The sequence below is a fragment of the Cydia splendana genome, chromosome 4 (genome assembly GCF_910591565.1).
Source record: "Cydia splendana chromosome 4, ilCydSple1.2, whole genome shotgun sequence".
NCBI classification, from domain to species: domain Eukaryota; kingdom Metazoa; phylum Arthropoda; class Insecta; order Lepidoptera; family Tortricidae; genus Cydia; species Cydia splendana.
The window spans coordinates 3,800,269-3,822,195 of NC_085963.1; the positions used below are offsets into that span (position 1 = coordinate 3,800,269).

Sequence of the window (21,927 nt, forward strand, 5' to 3'; positions counted from 1 at the left end):
TATTTCATGTCTGCAATGCAGATTGAACTTTCTTCGCCTGACTTAAGTTTGCTGCAATCGAGTCATTACACTTTAACCATACTCTTAACTTTGACCTTTCCACACGTAACGGAGTAAGATATAAAGAAAGTTAGGTTAAGCGTAAGCGATGTTTGAAATAATATTGTCGTTATAATACCTATACTCGTGCAGCAATATTCTTTTAACTGCCCTAAGTCGACGTCGTTGAAGACGCAATGCATTGGGCATTGAAAGGGATGCCGAAGTGCAAGGTGGGGAAGAGAAAGTCAGAAAGCGGACACCTAAGACTCATGGGCGTCGCCAAGACAGGAGAACAAATTTTCTAACGATATGTATGCCCCTCCCCCTTCTTTGGACATCGGCCATATGGACTGATCGCGAGCCACAGTTGCGAACGTCCTCAGGGTTAAGTTGAGGTGAACTGAGCGGAGTTTCAACCGCTTGATTGACTTGGTTAATAGACAGCCGTTAGCAACGGCTCACGGGAGCTAGCAGAAATCATGTTTTTAGTTTTTATACCGCTCCAAGTCATCAGTTACGTATCAAACAGCAGTGTTAAGTAAACCTCAGCCAAAGACAATATTATCTTCGCCTCAGCCAATTAGAGCGATTAATCGCCTGAGTAAGCTAACCGAGCTGGGGCGAGCAACAGTTGCGAGCTTCCGGGTTTCGTTGAGTTGAGGTGAACTGAGCAGTTTCAACCGCTTGATCGACTTCGTTAATAAACTGCAGTTGACTGCAATATATCTCACGACGAAGCGTGCAAAAATATCAGACTGCTGGATTGCTGAATGTTTTTAATAAGGTCAATACAGGCAACTGTGGCTGTGGGGTAAGTGTAGATCTCTGGGAAAATGCGCATTTTTGAGTTTTTATATGTTTTCTGAGCAAAGCTCGGTCTCCCAGATATTGGAAAATAAAATCCGACTAACAGAATGTAAGAGATTAAAATAATTTACGAGATCTGAAGAATCTCCTTCCAGAAACGAGCATGAGTCATATTATTAGCCCGCCCACGCTCGATCGATAGCCGTGGCCCTAGTAGCATTTTCGTTGGGGCCCACGGTGCCAACGGTAGGGAAAACGTTGGGATGAGGTTCGTTCCGTAGCCAACATTAATTTTGTATTGGCCCACCATCGCATTTACCAACATTCGCTGTGGCACAGATGCCCAACAATGGGCCTTTGTGTATTTTGGTACCGTTGGCTAAACAACGATAATATTCGTTGGCCCAATGATGACATATATCGCATTCACCAACATTGGCAGTGGCAGTGATGCCCAACAATGGGCCTTTGTGTATTTTGCTACCGTTCGCTAAACAACGATAACATTCGTTGGCCCAATGGTGACGAATTCCTCATTTACCAACATTGGCTGTGGCACGGATGCCCAACAATGGGCCTTTGTGTATTTTGGTAACGTTGGCTAGTCAAGGATATCATCCGATGGCCCAATGATGACAAATATCGCATTTACCAACATTGTCTGTGGCACTGATACCCAACAATGGGCCTTTGTTTATTTTGGTAACGTTGGCTAATCGACGATATCATCCGATGGCCCAATGACGACAAATATCGCATTTACCAACATTGGCTGTAGCATTGATGCCCAACAATGGGCCTTTGTGTATTTTGGTAACGTTGGCTAATCAACGATATCATCCGATGGCCCAATGATGACAAAAATCGCATTTACCAACATTGGCTGTGGCACTGATGCCCAACAATGGGCCTTTGTTTATTTTGGTAACATTGGCTAATCAACGATATCATCCGATGGCCCAATGACGACAAATATCGCATTTACCAACATTGGCTGTAGCATTGAGGCCCAACAATGGGCCTTTGTGTATTTTGCTACCGTTCGCTAAACAACGATAACATTCGTTGGCCCAATGGTGACGAATACCGCATTTACCAACATTGGCTGTGGCACGGATGCCCAACAATGGGCCTTTGTGTATTTTGGTAACGTTGGCTAGTCAAAGATATCATCCGATGGCCCAATGATGACAAATATCGTATTTACCAACATTGGCTGTGGCACTGACGCCTAACAATGGGCCTTTGTTTATTTTGGTAACTTTGGCTAATCAACGATATCATACGATGGCCCAATGACGACAAATATCGCATTTACCAACATTGGCTGTAGCATTGAGGCCCAACAATGGGCCTTTGTGTATTTTGCTACCGTTCGCTAAACAACGATAACATTCGTTGACCCAATGGTGACGAATACCGCATTTACCAACATTGGCTGTGGCACGGATGCCCAACAATGGGCCTTTGTGTATTTTGGTAACGTTGGCTAGTCAAAGATATCATCCGATGGCCCAATGATGACAAATATCGTATTTACCAACATTGGCTGTGGCACTGACGCCTAACAATGGGCCTTTGTGTATTTTGGTACCGGTGGCTAAACAACGATAACATTCGTTGGCCCAGTGAGCACAAATATCGCATTTACCAACATTGGCTGTGGTACTGATGCCCAACGATACCAGTTGAGTTTGCTTGTGGCGTCACTAGATGGCGTTACTGTCTCCAAACATCGAAGTTATAGTTATTTTCTCGATTATTCCGGATATAATCATAATATTTTTTAAAAGTAACTTATAAATCTAATAGCTATAACTATAAAATTTATACATAAATTTTAAAAATTGTATTTTACCAACATTTTCTCAATTTAAATCTAAAAAAACATAAATCTCGCTTACGAAGTTTCGAAGTGCGGTTAGTATATATACAAATTAGAGTGTATAGTAAGTGTACTTGCTTCGGCAGTACATATACTAAAATTGAAACGATACAGAGAAGATTAACAACAACTGCTGCCTAGCCTAGGGCCTTCATGTGGATACAACTAATGCCTACCGTAGTGTAATTGTAATATTTATCAGCAAAGGCCCAACTTCGTATTACACAACCACTTCGTAGGGTAACTGTAGGACTCGTAAACAAAAGCCCATTACATAATTAGACTGTAGGCACACTATAAATTACACAACTATTTACCTACGGTAGTATTGTAAGAATCCTACACAAGGCCCAACGTTAAAGTTACAATGTTGGCCCTTTGTGGGACAAGCTGTGTTGGGCCTTCAACCTGGTGCACGACTACCTACCGACCTACCTGACTTGCCGTTGGGTAATTGTTGAATTTGCAAACAGAAGCACAACGAAAAAATTGCCCTTTTTTATTTTTTTGCAGTTGGCCCTACAGCAAGCCATACGGCCAAATGTAACAATTAACCAACCATCAAACAAATGTGTATAGGCCCAACCACGGCCCAACCAAAACCACCACCGTTGAATAATTGTATGATTTATTTAAATAGGCCCAACGAAAAAATTACTCTAATGGCCCTCTGTTGGGAACCTTCGGGAGGGCCTTTGTCGAGGGCCCTCCAGCAAATCGTACGGCCAAATGTAACAATTAACCAACCATCAAACAAATGTGTATAGGCCCAACCACGGCCCAACCAAAACCACCACCGTTGAATAATTGTATGATTTATTTAAATAGGCCCAACGAAAAAATTACTCTTATGGCCCTCTGTTGGGAATCTTCGGGAGGGCCTTTGTCGAGGGCCCTCCAGCAAATCGTACGGCCAAATATAACGGTTGCCCAACTAATACGTAAACAAAGGCCCAACAAAATCCCTACAAGAAAATGCTATTAGGGGGGCAGTACAGATAAGTGGAACAGTGTAATGAGGAAAATAATTAGCTAAGGCAAATTTAAGAGGATTGCGAGGGTGTTCTGTCCCACGTAGCAGTTGTAAAACAACAATTAATGTCATGTTCACAGTGTTTTATAACGTTATATACCTATACAGGCTACTTCAATATTTTCTCACTTCTATACTTGACGCAGGAAACAGCCGAAATGAGGTGCGTGACATTTCGGATTGACCCGGATTTACCCCAAACCCAGAGATTATTCAAATTCATATCGAATTGTGAACCATTGACTGACATGGAAAAGTAATCATCATTGGCACCTAATTTGCAAAAAAGTCACTAGACACTGCTACCTTAAAATAAGGTTGGCGAACCATTGATGGAGTCAGGAGTGTCAACGATAGGGTAATTTACCCTGCCAACATTGAAAAAACTAAGGCCAATTTAGTGCCGAATAACTTATGAGCATAAATTCAAAAGTTCTGGTGTATACCTACTCATATCCACATTATAACTTTTCGATACAATTTTATTTCTTCATCAGTTTACCTCTTAATATTTTATTCGTAAAACACCCGTATTTTTTTCTCATTTCTACCTTTCAAAGTGGCAGCCAATTTACATTATGAGATTACTTTTGTTCACTACCTACGGATAAAGCTTGTTTGAGACTTGTTGGAACGAGAACCAAACAAAAGCGGGGTTTAGACCGCAAATGAGATGGAAGAACATCAAAGGCACACGTTGACCAATAAGACAGAGACGGTTAGGGGATGGTACAACAAAACAACTGACTAGAGGCTTGTGATGTTCATACATATACCACATAAATTGTCTTAGTCCTACCAAGCATGCCGCTGGACGCTCGCCACTGTGGCCGTATATTTTAGCCATTGATATTTGCAGGCACTGGGAAACTTTGAAAAACAAAGGCAAAAGTGCATGCGTTCGAAGTATACAGAAGCGATTGGATATATGGTAATTTAGTTAATGTTCTCTAGTATACACCGATGAAAGTAAGTAGTAATAAGTATAGTTTGCTTTTCTTTTTTAAATCACTCAATATATTTCTCTTTCTGCACCAATTGTAGGTATCTCTGTTTGGCCCTATGGTTGACTGGTAGAGAATGCCATTTGGCATTAAGTCCGCCATTTGTACATTGTGGTAAGTATATATTTTGTGCAATAAAGTTTAAATAAATAAATAAATGAACAACTGCCAGACGCTCGAATCCGTGAATATGGAAAGAAGGTACTTACAGCAAATTAGCAAGAGAGGGGTATAATATACGGCAAAACTTTATAGATACAGATGCAGTGCATAATTGTTTTCCATCGTATTTTTTCGGAAACGTTCGTATTTGTCATGCTACTTAAGTCAACGTCAATATTTTTTGTACAGAGACAGACTAAAATAGCAAGACACGTTCGTACGTTTCCGTGAAAATACGATGGAAAATAATTATGCACTACATCTGTGCAGAATAGGGGCTCTAGATGTACAAATTTTCAACAACAAATAAGAAACAGTATTTCGATCATCGTTAGGACCCTCAAAGCGAAGGTTAAGACCATTCGGCCCATGTTAGCAGTAAAACTTTACGAGCAAAGAAACCGAAGGATCCTGTCGAAACTGCTTTCATTGGTTACCTTTTATAGCTCTGGGATTTCATCGCGAAAAGTAATGATAGGTAATACTTTTAGGAAGTTTGTTTTTTGTAGGTAAGTATCTATTGTAAAAGTTGGGATTTGTTTTTTTGGCATTTAGAATAATATGGTGTTAAAGGCTAATTTGCTTCTATCCAGACATAGAATTAGAAAAGTCGGAGATTCTAACATCTTACTGACATTGATTAAGAGAGTTTCCAGACTTAAATATATATGGGTATATCATTTCTATGTTCTTTGATGTCTTGTTGATCACTGAAGAGATTGGCGTAGTTGATATACCCATTTGATGACATGGACCAACACACCCAAAAATAATTTATACCTATTATATTGGATCACATAACATGTAATTGTCAAAAACAAAAAAAAAACACTACTAAGGTTGCGAATTTCTGTTAATATTTTCAGTCCTTTTTAACAATTACCTACATAAAAAATAAAAAAGATCTTGACGAATCGAAAATCTCCTTCTTCAAGTCGGGTAATCTAAAGCCATATTACAAAAAAGTACAAGTAAGAGCTACTTGCTACCTACTTGGAATAAGAAAATGACGTAACAAGTACTTAATAAGGTAAAAATAATGGACATGTTAAATCAATTTATTGATTTTTGTAGGTACATTGTTATATTCAATAAAATATATCAGTTGAAGAATTTACAAAATAAAGATACCTACGGTAGATAGTATAGGTTGTACATAGGTACTACCTACGCAGGACAATATGGCGCAGAATTAGAAAATCGTAATTTCTAGAAGTAACTAATACAATTAACGCGCCGCGTTTTGCCCACTAACTTAGTTACCTATTTGTTTCTAAGCGGTCGGTAGGTATAACCTAAAAATCTCAATCCGCTGCATACTAGATAAGTACGTAGTACATATGAGAATACCTAGTGGTATACATCGCAATTGACTAATCCTATGGAATGGAAACTTGAATGAACTTATTATAAGCCGCCAATCAAAAGATACAAAAACAAATTATGTAACCGCTACACTCACAATCCGTCTTATGTCATGTGTAATGTCCCCGCGTCAACGCGTGCGCTCTCGGCAGAAGCTGCGGCGCAACTGACTGGCTCGGGCTCGGGCAGACTCAGCGTCGTCCCCCACCCCCGCCGCATCGAACTGCTCTAATGAAAAGCATTTTCGCACAGATCAGGCGAAATGAAACCTTATTACAGATACCTAAAGTCCTTGGCATGTGTAAGCTTGTTTGTATCTTGGCATTGGCGCCCAACGTGGGACAGCTAATATTGCGGTATGTTATTACGTTTAGCATACATCGCTGTTTATGTGCGGCGGTGGTATTATGGGGCTATTGAACCAGTCGTTGTATGGAACAGTATTGATGTTAACGATATTGCTGGTATAATGAACGTCCATTGTTAGCTATTGATGAGTAGTTTTTATTGAGATGTTTACTTAGTCGTGGTGATAAAGGACGCATTAAGAAATATGAACGAGGTATCGTCAACGTCCCAATATCAGTTTTCTCTAGAAAATTATTTTGCCCTTCGTCTTATCACGAAAGGTCGAATACGAAACGAAAGATAAAATAAGACTTCAACATAATTTAAGGTTTTTTAGTCAATACAGAGGAAATTAAAATAAGTAAATGATTGAATGGAAATTTATTTAATATATCATTAAATACGTGTCAATAATTGTACTTACAATAAGCAATGTAAATTATCAAAAAAAGTTATCACAATTAGCTTTCTACATTATTTTTTTTGTCGTTATTTATATTTTTTTACAAATTATACATATATTTTTTATTTTTATCCTTTGGTCCCAAATTTTTCTAAATAGCTTTTATCTTTATTTAAATTATCAATATCAAATCAAATTATGCTAAAACTATATCGCTGAATATCACAATTTTCAATCTTAAATTCTGGAGTACGGAACTCATTTTAACTATAAAATAAATTTATTTTACATAATACAAAATAAAACAGTTTTGTAACTCAATAAAATAAAATACTAAAGTTATCACAAAGTATAACCAAAATTTAAATGCAAATTAATACAAATTAGACTAAAGATAATCACTGAACCTCGAATACAATATCACTTCACCAAAATTACGATATTATATATTAGGTACACACACAAAACAAAATAAAATAACTATAAGTACGTTTTCTTAAACGATGTTTTTACATCCCAGACACTAAAATGCTAGTTATATTACCCCATTAAATACGACCAATCAGTCTTTTCAGAACAAAATGGGCACAAAACCTGGATAATTGTTAATTGGTCAGTCAAACTTACATTTTAGTTTCTGTGAAATAATATCGGAAGTTAGCTTATTATGCCATTCAATTATCAAAAAAAAAGGTTTAAAAAAAACCGGTCAAGTGCGAGTCGGACTCGCGTTCCAAGGGTTCCGTACATAAGTCCGACTCACGCTTGACTGCACATTTCGAATAGGTTTTCCTGTCATCTATAGGTAAAGTACTATTTTATGTATTTTTTTCAAAATTTTAGACCCAGTAGTTCCAGAGATAAAGGGGGGGGGGAATGGTCGGACAGACAGACAGACGCACGAGTGATCCTATAAGGGTTCCGTTTTTCCCTTTAGAGGTACGGAACCCTAAAAATGTGCAATACTAAACTGCGCAGAAACTTGAATATGCCGTCATGTTAATAGACCACAGGCGGCCGCGGCTCGCATAACTTTGTTTGCGCTTCAAATTACCTCGTTGTAGTCGAGTTGATTCAATTTATTTGTGCAATGTCTTTTTATACCTACACGTAGGATTTTTAATTGATATAAGATGGAATTAATAAAAAAAAAAGGAAATAACATAGTACCTACAACCATATCGTCAGGGGACAAGCAAGTCACTAATTACTAAAAAAAAATTAAACAAAAATCGACCTTGTTCTAGTACTAATATGGTTCACTATGGCCATGAACTTGTGGTGGTAATTAGTGAGTCTTGCTTGTCACCTGACGAAATACAATTTTGTTCAAATCACATATGAGATCGCATCAACCAATCCTTGAAAAGCAAGATAAATCCAGGAAAAATAGGAAATAATTACAACAAAGTGTTAAAATTAGAATATAAATAAAAAATAAATATTATGATTTAATAATTGATAATTAATGCATCATAGAATAAAATTGTAGTCAACTTATGATTAATTCGAGAAACTATATACTTGACCTCCAATTTCTCACAGCAAAAACGTGATTGAAAGATTGAAATATTTATAATACTAAAATTAAAAGTATTCTAACGATATATTAAATACTTTTATTAAAGTAAACTAAAGACAAAACTTTAAAGCACTATGGATAAAAAAAAAACTTAATACGTATGAATAATAAAGTTATTAGTAAGTACCTAGTAATAGTCCGTACTCACAATTTTAAGAACAGGAAAGGTCCAGAAGAATTTATCAATCCCTTTTTTTGCTGTAAGAAATCTGATCACTGGGTTTATTTGTGTTTCGGCATACTGTGCACTACAATACTTTGTACATGTGTTCTCTAAGACAGCGTTAAGAAGTTTCACTACCTAAGTTTATTCAGATGAGATATTTTTAGACCTCAAATAGTCGAATTAAAACTGTCGTGAAATATACTAAAGGGGCCCACAGATTACCAGTTCGCCAGACGACATCAGTCTGTCAGTTGTTCGGAACTGTCACCTTTTGCGATTAACTGACAGGCTGATATCGTCCGGCGAACTGGTAATCTGTGGGTCCCATAACATTAAGCTAATTTTACGGTTTAACTCAAGTGTTTTAGTCACTGTTTTTAGACACCGTCGTAAACGCTACTCGCACTGTTAGTGCTTGAAAAACCTAGGATCTCCAAAACATGTCACGCGCTTAACCTCAAATAATTTCATACAGCAACAAAAAACCGTAAAAATAACAAATTATTATTTTTAGCAAAAAAAACCACGCCACACCTAAAGCCGGAATCAGACCCTTCTCTTTACAAACCCATTGAAAGAATTCAATGTCTAGAAAGCATTTTTGCCATTATATTTACTGCTATAACCAAGAATACTGAAACTTCCGTACGCCATTATATTTTTACACACCTTCATTTACTGACTAAAGGGACCAATCAGAATCAGAACTGAAACAAAACATGAAAAAAAGTAAATTAATACAACGATAATCACAGAAATAAATTAAATCAGGAAGAGAAAATAAATATCATAAATTAAATAATGTATGAGGATGCCAAGAAAATACTAGTATATTTTGTCCGGCAAGCCAACGACGGTTAAAAATAGTAGACATCGTTCGATGTATATGTATAACGACATGGACGTGTGTGCCTACAGGAAGCGCTCTGTAGTGTTTATTAATGTTGACGCAAAGTGTAAATCTCAGGCTCAAGTTTTCCTTTACGCCACAAGGTGAAATACAAGCCACACTGGAGGCCTTGGTAATTTTTTCCTTCGTATATAACATTTATTTTATATACGAAGGAAAAAATTACCAAAATTACCCAGTGAACCGCCCGGTAGCGAGCGTGAACTGCAGGGAGCACCACCTTATAATTGTGAAATTACGGCAATAGGCTCATGGGCAAGGAGTATTGCCCGTTTATTGCCTATTTCTATATGAAATATGTTTCTTTCTATCAGGTAATAGATCAGGGGAATCAAGTAACAAACGGGTTAAGTGCGACATTGACTCGCCCGAAGTCACGCAAAGTGAAAATAGTTTTATGGCTATTTTTATTGGTTAAAAGTTAAAACGTACCTTGAGTTTTTTTTTCTGTGATACCTCGCGTTCCGCCTTGGAACAAGAGGGTACAGTTCATGGTCTAATAAAACATGGTCTTCTATTCCCAGAGTGATACAGGCCTACGTCACAATAACATGGCCGCTATATATAGCGCTATCGCATATTATCATATAGCGCTGTCGCATGATGACGTAGGCTTGTGTCAGTTAGGTGACCTAGAAAAGACGGGAATAGAGTACCAGGCGGAGTATATTATTATACCTGGGTACAGTTGTAGTACATAATTATTTTCCATCGTAATTTCACGGAAACGCGTGAACGTGTCTTGCTATTTCAGTCAGTCTCGGTATAAAAGTACAAAAAGTACCTACTGGAGGTCGACTGAAGTAGCATGACAAATACAAACCGAGAAAGTACGATGGAAAACAATAAACAATTATACACTACATCCGTACCAGAAGATGAGGCGGGGATTATTTCGCGGTGTAGAGAAGTGAGTGCCGCCATTTTGCCTGTGGGGTTACATCTGTGTACTAACCTGGGATTCTTGTTCCTCCGATACCTCGCGTTTCTGTACACATGGCCACCCTGGGACACGAGGGTACCACGGGAAGAAGCGGGGCTTAGAGCGGTGTGTAGAGAAGTGGGAGAGCTGGATAGAGGCGAGCCGCCATTTTGTTCGTTTGTGGGAGTTACGTCTCCTGCGGATAATGGGGTTTGATGAAGAAATGACATCGAAAATCGAAGATGGTTAGTAAAATAACAATTGGGTACTTTCCTACTAGTCAAATCAGCTTCTTTTCTAGAACTGTATTTTTTGTAAAGCATTGTTTTCTTAAATTCTGTCATATGCTTACCGTCAAGACTACCTATAGGGGTCCGTCGCAAAAGATCAGGACTACTGTTCCACGGACTCAAAGCCCCGAGAGGGCTGGACAGCCCCGCTGTCACTAGGGTGTCATCATCATCGTCCGTATCTGTAGATATATAAATACTATAAATAAGGAACTCGGATGACAGACCCCGTCACGGATGACTAGGGACTGAATTCCTTCAACCTTTTAACCGACATAGAATGTCTCATCAAGCACGCTCGTGTCGCCGGCGGTACGAAGTTACACGAAGTTTTGTCTTATTTATCAGACCGCGGCGAAATGAGCCCGATTTTGTGTCTTATATATCAGTCTACGGCGGTTAAAAGGTTAATGGCCAGACACAGCACTGGACCGAGATTAGCGGAGAAATTGGGCCCTTGCCTAACAATGGGACAAGACAGACTCGAAATAATAATCAGGGATTACTCACGCAGGCTTTTTTGGGTTCCCTGTCAAAATATATACGGTGTAGATGGAGATTAAAACGCTTTCAATTTTGATTAAATGATACCTATACGATTTTATTCATTTAGCAAAAGGGTTCGTGCATTAAATTTAATACTTATTATTACCTTCAAATACGTCGAAGAAATTCTCCTTCGAACCATTCTGAGACGGCGTTTTCTTCTTTCGTTTGCTCTACAACAAAACAAAATATCAAATGAAGGATTTTAATGTTTTTTTTTTGGGTCTCTATTGTTTCCCAAATAGTTTTAAGTCATAATATATTGTTTGTCCGAATTTTCGTTAGTCATAATTGGTTTTTCTCAGAAACGCGTAAATTTTCAGGATTGCCATAAAACAAACCTAACCTATCTATAGAATAACCTTACGAAAATCCTGAAAAGTTAACGGTTTCAGTTTTATGACTAACGATAATATGACAAACAATACATTATGACTTAAAACTTTATGGGAAACAAAGGGACCCCTTTTTTTTAAATACGTATAAAAAGGAGTACGTATTAACAATGCACAGTAAGGGTGACAGTACTACGTGGACTAATAAATAAGAAAAAGGACTTACCTTAGTGAGTTCCTCGGCAACAGACATTTCTAAAGCGTGGTGCGTCCTCGCCAACGCTGCTAGAGCTTCTTCTAATACCCTGTTCCGTTCAATCTGAACAAATAATAATATAATATTATGAAAGTCAGCTTTTGTAAGGCAACCGGCAATATTAATATTACCCTAACATTAGACTTGGCGGCAACATGCAGTGCTCCCCATATGGCCTACGATCGCACACTGTGGAGACGTAGCATACATGGTCGCGATCCTCAGCAATGAGGGACCGAGGAAGAAGAAGAACTTTTATTCAGGTATATCAGTATAGTATTAATAGTATTGTATTGTGTATCAGGGGCCTCTAAACTACCTTTATCGGCCCATGGAAAGGAAGAGAGGGCTGAAGAACTAAAGTTCTTCCTAGGCGATAATCATTAAATTCGTTAAACCTCGTGAATGTCAGCTGTCGCTACGTTGGCTGACTGAGAAACAAAAGTTTCTCAAAAACGAACTATCAACGTATATTTAGTAATTTCCTACGTCTTACGTTTAGTAATTTCCTACAGGTTGAGAATTTGTGAAATTACAGCTAAATATGGCACTGCAATTTCCCAGATCAATATAACATTGACTGTACAAATCTAAAAATCGTCTCGACGGAACCGCGACAGCCAGCGGACAAGTCAGCTTTCTCGTTCCACGGGTAAAGGTACCTCGTGGCGGTTGGCACTTATGCTATTATTAACGACGCTTCAGTACTGTTGCGGTGCTACGTGAGCGCGGTGCGCCTGCCATAAGGTACCTTTCCTCGTAGAACGTCACAAATATACCTCTCGGTTCAGCCGCGCGGAATCAGCGTCTCTGGCTTGAGCAACGAGCGCTGCGCAGTGACGCAAGGAGCTAAGCGCCTCGGCGCCCGTGCCGCACGCGTGCTGGAACCTCTGTTGGAAAATATTACGATTAAACAAAAATAATCCGTATATAAAATGGACGTGACCTGTACCATAAAGGCATTTCATCAAAATCTAACTACCCAAGCCCTCTCGCGCATGAGAGGAGGCCTGTGCCCAACAGTGGGGCATAATAATTCTTATTATTTTATAATAGGGTATTTTCCTACTAGTCAAATCAGTTACTTTTTTAGAACTGTCAAAACGATTTGCTAATATGGAATTTATATGAAACATTACATCGTGACGTCACGGTCAACTCACCTACTTTTTATATTTCTATCCGATTTATTAAATAGAACTTGTGGCAGTCAAAGGCTTTTGTTCCAGTTTTATCCCTGTATCTTCTGGCGTCCCCCAAGGTTCGCATTTGGGACCCTTGTTCTTCAATATTCTTATAAACGACGTTACTTCAGTTTTTAAATCGTCTACCTGCTTACTTTATGCAGATGATAAAAAAATATTGAAAGTAGTTAAAAATAAAGATGACTGTATTGCATTACAGGCTGATTTAAGGCGCGGTGTGTAGTAAAATGCACTTTTTTGACACCATATTTACAGACTTTTACAAGGATATCATGCATTATTTTCTAGTATGTATAACTTCAGTCCTTGAACTACGTTATTGCTTGTAAGAAACACGACGGCTCATTATTTTCTCGATAGAATCTTAAGTTGAAAACATGCCTAACACTGTCTTTATCTTCTTATGTTAGAAGTACTAGGACGAAAATGTATATGAAACTTACTTCAGTCGATAGCTTTTAAGTAAATCTTCATTATTGCTTGTCCTTTTATCGATACGTTAATTTTTTCATTCATCATTTGATGAATTCAACATTTTGCCTACTAAATTACACCCTACGCGGCAATACCTTGCGCCTATTCCTCACGCCAGTACGCCCGTGACCACTGTCAGCGTCGGACCTGTGCTAGTTTAGCGGACGTTTCATAAAATGGGTAACCACAGTATAAATATGCAAATATGTTATACACACAATGTTTTTCAACATACTTACGAAGAAAAGCAAAATAATTCTTAAATACGGTGACATTTCAGACATTCGTCCGTCATATTGTCATTTTATAACAAGTTGGGCAGCAAAGGCACACACCCATCTAACCAATCCGGAATTCAGTCACGATTGATAAATTGTGTAAACATATTTTAAAAGGCTATAAAATTAATCAAATTGAATAATTTAGACTGGTCACATTTTTGTAAAAATCGATTTCTACTGGCAAAACATATTACTTTTTGGCAACCGGGTTTTTTAACCTAATTAGAACCCGCTGAATCCGAATTTGCCGGTTGCTTGATCGAATTCTTGACTGGAAGTGAGATATTTGATATTTAAGGTCCCTTTTTTTAGTTTTTCGTAAATAACTCGTAAACGGTGGCCAATATAAAAAAAATGTTGTAAGCATTAATAATCAACACAAAATTTTCAATAAAAAAGATTGAGTACATTTTTAGCAGGGATCAATATTTAAAAAGATAATAAAGAGGGAAAGTTAATTATAATAAATTCTAAGGTTCCTTGTTTTTATTTTTTCGTTAATAATTTGAAAAGTATGACTCATAATTCAGAAGAAATTCATAAAGACCTATTTTGCTATGGGACACCGTTTACGAGTTATTTACAAAAAACTAAAAAGGGACTTTAAAATTGATTATAATTGACTTACCGGATGCTTTGTCTTTTTAAATATTGATCCTAGCGAAAAGTGTTCTACATGTTTCTTGTAGGAAATGTTATGTTTATTATTTGTGTAAAATTTGTTTTTGCTATGAGTCATACTTTTCAAATTATTAACGAAAAAATAAAAACAAGGAACCTTAGAATGTATTATAATTAACTTTCCCTCTTCATTATCTTTTTAAATATTGATCCCTGCTAAAATGTACTAAATCTTTTTTTATTGACAATGTTGTGTCGATTATTAACGTTTAACAATTTTTTTTTTATATTGGCCACCGTTTACGAGTTATTTACGAAAAACTAAAAAAAGAGACCTTCAAAAAGTGATTATAATTAACTTTTCCGCCTTAATATCTCTTTGAATCAATATCCTAGCGAAAAATTGTGCGAAATCTTTCTTGTAGGCAATTTTATGCAGATTACTTATGTTTAAGAAAATTTTTTGCTATGCGCCACCGTTTAAGAGTTATTTACGAAAAACTAAAAAAAGGGACCTTTAATATCAACTATCTCACTTCCAGTCAAGAATTCGATCAAGCAACCGGCAATTTCGGATTCAGCGGGGTCTAATTAGGTTAAAAAAACCCGGTTGCAAAAAAATAATATGTTTTGCCAGTCGAAATCGATTTTTACAAAAACATGATCTGTCAAGTATACACTCATATTGTATACAATTAATAATTATTTAGGTACACTCACCGTCTTACCTACCATTTTTAGGGTTCCCCACCCAAAGGGTAAAACGGAACCCTATTAGTAAGACTCCGCTGTCCGTCCGTTCGTCCGTCCGTCTGTCACCAGGCTGTATCTCACGAACCGTGATAGCTACAGAACCGTGATAGCTATAGCTAGCGTGATAGAACAGTTGAAATTTTCACAGATGATGTATTTCTGTTGCCGCTATTACAACAAATACTAAAAAGTACGAAACCCTTGGTGGGCTCGGTGCTCATCATAATTCGAATTTACTAATAAATCTTATTCAATATTAATTGCCGAACTAAAAATCCCGGAACTGACAATTCAGAATACCGATGTCGTCAGAATAAGGACGTAGACGTGCTACGCGGGAATGGTGCGGTGCGCCGCGCGGGGCGCCCGCCTGCCCGTTCTACCACGCGTCTGCTTCACCCCCTTGAAAACGTAAAACTCGAGTATAAGAGCGCCTTAACACGTTTGTATAATTATTGTCAAAAAAATTACCTACATTTAAACACAAAAAAATGTAATATTATAACTTTTACCAGAAAACGACAGGTTATAGAATTCAATTACCATTTAAATAATGAAATAATACGTAGAGTCTCTAATGTTAAGGATTTAGGCATACATTTAGACAGCAAATTATTATTCAGCAACCATATAGAGAACATAACAAATCGGGCATACAGGCTACTCGGTTTTGTTTTAAGAACCAGTAAAGAGTTCAAAGAGGCTGATACTTTACGGATGTTGTTTAACTCTTTAGTCAGGCCAGTTCTCGAATACGGATCCACCGTTTGGAATCCTAGCTACAAATGTTACATCAACTGCATTGAGGCAATCCAGAAAAAACTAAGTAAACATTTAAAATATAAAGCCTACAAATCTAATCAACCGCCAAACGTTGGAAATTTGGTTTCGCTCGAAGGTCGGCGCACATTAAAGGATCAAACTTTTTTATATAAAATTTTGACAAATCATATTGACTCCCCTTATTTAATAAATAAAATTAATTTTAGAACTCCTCGTTTGAACACACGACATCACAAACTCTTTCACATCCCCTTTACGCGAAAAAAATACAAAGCGAATTCCTTCATTGATAAAGCGTGCAAGTGTAATAATAATCTTTTCTCACACATTGATATGTTTAACATTCCGTTAGTTAAGTTTAAGCATGAGGTTCTTAGTACATACTTTGAATACTTAATGTTTAGAATATTTTAACTTTTAACTGATTTTTTTTCTCATTATTCTCCTTTATTTTTAAATTCATTAACAATGCCGACAAATGTTTGTTTGCTCTGTGGATATTCTAGTTGTTATTCCGTTGTTTATTTTTTGTATACGTGTTAGTAGTTAGTGGCAACTTCACTGGTTCATGTATTGAATAATATTAATATCTGTAAGTATTATTGTACCGTTTGTGCCCAAATAAACATTAAAACATTAAAACATTGTGTTTAAAAATAACTTCTATCTGTGTTTTTTTAATAATTATCTGGTGCTTTATTTCATGCATGGTGTAAAATAATTTATTTTAAATACAGTATAATACCCCTATTATCTAACTAACCATGTAAGCGGAGTGGTGCAGCGAATTGCCAACGTTGACCGATTTATCGAGAGCTGCGACTTTAGCACCGCACTATCGGAGTTGCGTGTCGAGTAGGGCGAGACTGTTGGTCGCGGCGGTCAGTCTGACCGTAACTCACCGTTTTTTATTTTTTTATTTAACAGAACACAAAGTACAGTGTTACCTATAATTACGTTGACGGATTTGTCAAGTGCAGCGACTATAGCACCACACTCTCGTAGTTGTGTGTCGAGTAGTGCGAGACTATTGGTCGCGGCGGTCAGTCTGACCGTAACTCACCATGTAAGCGGAGTGGTGCAGCGAATTGCCAACGTTGACGGATTTGTCAAGTGCAGCGACTATAGCACCACACTCTCGTAGTTGTGTGTCGAGTAGTGCGAGACTATTGGTCGCGGCGGTCAGTCTGACCGTAACTCACCATGTAAGCGGAGTGGTGCAGCGAATTGCCAACGTTGACGGATTTGTCAAGTGCAGCGACTATAGAACCACACTCTCGTAGTTGTGTGTCGAGTAGTGCGAGACTATTGGTCGCGGCGGTCAGTCTGACCCACGGAAGAAAGAATGAGCGCGCCGCGCTCTGATGGGAAACGGCATGTGCCTGGATTAGTATGGAAACCTATGTCGCCAAAACGCTGTCACAAAAATTGGCCATATTTTTCTTATTTCGAAAAGGATTATGAGCCCTCGCCCATCTCAATAATTTGAACTTTACAGCAAAGAAAATTATGTCGAAAATGCACTACGATTTTTATTTTTGTAAATTGACATTTATGCTCTTTTGATTTTACACTTGCATGGCTTTTCCAAGAGTGAATGCGATAGGATAAAATATTCGACTATGAGGTTGACACATGCGATAGGGATGTGCATGATTCGGTGTGATATCGATAAACGCTTATTAGTGTACACGTAAACTACTCAGGTTTTTTATACATATGTATTACTATATTTTCTGGCGACGATTAGGTACCTACTTACTTTTTAATAAAAAAATGCTCGTATTGAAAGTAATCAAGCCACCAACCACGCATATAACTGTAAGCGAGTATATAATAAAAACTGTTACTCCTTAGCACAACCCGCATGATGTCCGCGTCCTCAGTTACGTGCTACATGTCGCGCAACCATCATCTTCCTTCTTCCTAGCGTTGTTCCGGCAATTTGCCACGGCCCGTGAGCCGGCCCGCGTCAGGCACGGAGCCTGGGGTCTGCTTGGAAACTTATCACAAGAATTGGCTTATGCACTCTTTTGTACAAAAGAGACTGTCATCTGACCGTCCAACTCCGAAAGGAGACTTTACAGCCGTATTCGAACAATGAGATACGTCAAATACTAAATATTGAAACGATATGGGTCAAACAAGTGTCAAAAGTCTAGTCAAAGGTCGAATGTGAAGACCGCTTTAAGATTTGTCCAAGAGTGTGGAGCGGGCTTTAGACTGGCCAGCAAATACCCGGCAGTAAAATTATGTGACAGCTTAAAACTGACACCTTACCTACTCGTATTAGTAGAAGAGCCGGCCGCAAAATTTCTAACCGACTTGATACCACGATGAAATGCACAATGGTTTCCCAGAAAAGTTATGCTAAGTCCGAATTCGATAGTCTGCCACGGCGGAACTTGCCGAAAGTACGAAAAAGAAGGCCACTTCCGGTGCGAAAAAAGGGGCTGATTTAACCCATCTGATACCGAGATAGTAGTTATGGCAGCAGTTAGAAATTTACATGTAGACACAGAAAAGCGAAGTCTGCCACTATTTTTTTTGCCGGAAGTGCTTGGCAGACGCTCTCAAAGGTGACCATCGGGACCCCTAAATTAACCCATCTGATACCACCATGAAACCAATGCCAGTCGGTAGGTATGAACTCTCATGTCAGGAATATATAAGTCTGCCAAGGCTTTTCCTGCCGAAACACCATGGCAGACGAGATTATGTAAGCAAGGTCGCCATCGGTTACCCTACACTAACCCATCTGATACCACCATGAAACCAATTCCATTCGGTAGGTATGAACCCCCATTTTAGGAATATATAAGTCTGCCAAGGTTTTTCCTGCCGAAACACCTTGGCAGACGAGATTATAAGCAAGATGACCATCGGTTACCGTACACTAACCCATCTGATACCGCCATGAAACCAATTCCAGTCGGTAGGTATGAACCCTCATTTCATGAATATATAAGTCTGCCAAGGCCTTTCCTGCCGAAACTCCTTGACAGACGAGATTATGTAAGCAACATCCGCATCCGTGGGACCGGTATACGTGATTACTGTAGGCTTATTTATTACTTTATGCTTTTACATATTTGTATATTATTATGTTATTAATGAAATATATTTATAATTTATTAAACCTATACCTAATACATTGGGAATTCATTACCTGCTTACGGCAGTAGTAGGGAGTAGTGGGTGAGTTCTGGCTCACTTAGCCAGGCCAACAGTCCCTCCCCCTTTTTTTCCCTTGTTGAGACCCTGCAACCTTACCTTGAACCCAACCTAATGTCATTGTAGCTCGAATCTAACCTAATCTATTTTTATTGCTTTTAGAAAATATTCTAATAACAATTATCTACTTTTGCAAAGTTAAATGTTGAATTCTTTATTTCGCAAAATGGAATTTTAATGTGACTATAATGTATGTGCAATCTACTTAGAAACTGGGTTTAGAAATATAAAAACACACATTTTATATAGGATAATAAGTTTATTCAAGTAATATTCTGAACATATGAGATATAGTAACATCATTACTTATTCTGTGTACAGTGGAGAAAACATGCAAGTTGACATTTTTCGTTTTAAAATAAAGATAAACTAAACAGTATTTGCCACAAACCGATGTTAAAAAACTTTGCAGTTGTTGGTTGGCATAATACCATCTCTTACAATTTCTCTTCATTAACATTTTATGATACCTTCCTGTTTTTATTTGCTTAATTTAATTTTTTACTTTTTATGTGATCGGTACTTCATTTATTTTAGATTTTGGGCTAATATTAGTTTGTTAACCGACTTCCAAATCTCAAAGAAGGAGGTTATCAATTCGGTTGTATGTTTTTTTTATTTTTTATTTTTTTTATGTTTGTTACTCTATATCTCCGTCATTCCTGGACCGATTTTGAAAATTAGTTTTTTGATTGTATGTATATGCATACAGATTGGTTCCGTTTTTATCAAAACCCAGTTCTGATGATGGGATCCATGAGGAATCGAGGGAACTCCTCAAATTTTAAACGCATACATATAGTGATTTTTGGGTTTTTATCATCAAATTAAGCATACACATTCAAAAAAGTGACATTTGATGTAGTGCAACTGCTGATGATGATCAGAACGGAACTCTTCAACGACGCATTGTTCACGTTTGGCGATTTGTCGTCTTCGTTATGTTTGTTAAGCAAGTCAAGTTTTTAAGCCACATTTTTGTCAAGCTCGAGTTCTGATGATGGGATCCATGAGGAATCGAGGGAACTCCTCAAATCTTAAAGGCATGCGTATAGACATTTTTGTATTTTCATCAGAAAATCAAGGATTTTCATTAAAAACTGGCGCATTTGATGAAGTGGAACTGCTGATGATGACCAGAACAGAACTCTTCAACCACGCATAGTTCACGTTTGGCGATTTTTCCTCTTCGTTATGTTTGTTAAGCAAGTCAAGTTTTAAAGCCACATTTTTGTCAAGCTCGAGTTCTAATGATGGGATCCATAAGGAATCGAGGGAACTCCTCAAATATTAAAGGCATAAGTATAGATTTGTTTTCAGCGTTTTAATAACAACACCGAATCTTACATCAAGCGCTCTCCTAAATTCTTTTGGAAATATGTCAAATCTAAACGGGGAGGCTCTAATTACCCTAATTGTTTCAATTTAGGTAGTAATCACTACAACAGTGGCATGGATATCTGTAATGCGTTTAATACATTTTTTGAGAGTGTTTTTGATACCTCAAACTCCTCTTATAACCTTAACAATAGTTCTATGAGCAGCAATCAGTGCGATTCAATGTCCGGAATCGATGTAACTTGCGAGATCGTGTTAAGTTTCTTAAAGCGACTAGATAAAACTAAGGGACCTGGTTGTGACGGCGTTCCACCTATCTTTTTATCTTCTTGTGCTGAGAGCCTTGCATGCCCACTAACCATTCTATTTCAACGATCTTTAAAGGACTGTATTTTCCCCTCCATCTGGAAAAGGGCCCACATTATTCCTATATATAAAAAAGGTTCAAAGTCCAATATCGAGAATTATCGACCTATCTCTATCCTCAATACCATAGGAAAGCTTTTTGAATCCATAATTTTTAAACAAATTTACCCCCTTGTCTCTTGTGGGATCTCGGATAAACAGCACGGTTTTCTAAAGGGACGTTCTACAGTTTCCAACCTAGCTTGCTTCACGAATCATGTTTTAACAGAAATGGAAGGAGGCGGTCAAGTCGACGTGATATACACAGACTTTGAAAAAGCGTTCGATCGTGTCAACCATGCTATACTTCTCATGAAGCTTGAAGCACTCGGAATTCATGGCGACTTGCTCAGATGGGTCAAATCATACCTCACTAATCGTTCCCAAGCTGTAGTTCTTGGCGGCTATAGGTCTGATTACATTAATATTCCCTCCGGCGTGCCCCAAGGCTCCCATCTCGGTCCTCTCTTTTATAATGCTTATATATACGATATTAATACATGTTTTGTAACCGCACGCCATGTATTATATGCAGATGATAAAAAAGTATTCATGCGTGTTAAATCTTTAGCAGACTGCGAACTCCTGCAAAATGATCTTAATAACCTAGTCGAGTATTACTTCCGTAATAAGATAACAATAAGTGTTAATAAGTGTCAGTGTATAAGTTTTACTCGAAGTCTTAAGCCATTTAATTACTCATACCACTTTAATGGCGTAGCGGTGAACAGAGTCGATGTTGTGCGTGACCTGGGTGTAATTCTAGATTCTAAAATG

The 21,927-nt window shown here is 37.9% G+C and overlaps 1 protein-coding gene across 4 annotated transcripts in view; it reads right to left on the reverse strand.

Moving 5' to 3' along the window:
• The window catches only part of LOC134789686 (oxysterol-binding protein-related protein 1), a 109,267-nt gene that overhangs the window by 59,197 nt on the left and 28,143 nt on the right, over positions 1-21,927 (reverse strand). Inside the window, exons 1-6 of one of the 4 annotated variants that reach the window (XM_063760289.1) lie at positions 17,237-17,489; positions 12,836-12,946; positions 12,027-12,119; positions 11,572-11,638; positions 10,982-11,101; positions 10,663-10,825 (exon numbers count right to left, since the gene is read on the reverse strand). In XM_063760289.1, the coding sequence (XP_063616359.1) occupies positions 10,663-10,825; positions 10,982-11,101; positions 11,572-11,638; positions 12,027-12,119; positions 12,836-12,946; positions 17,237-17,239 (557 nt within the window). In that variant the 5' untranslated portion in view covers positions 17,240-17,489. Of the gene's footprint in view, positions 1-6,395; positions 6,852-10,662; positions 10,826-10,981; positions 11,102-11,571; positions 11,639-12,026; positions 12,120-12,835; positions 12,947-16,936; positions 17,060-17,236; positions 17,490-21,927 lie in introns of those variants that run through there. The other 3 variants (XM_063760288.1, XM_063760287.1, XM_063760290.1) reach the window with 3 other exon arrangements.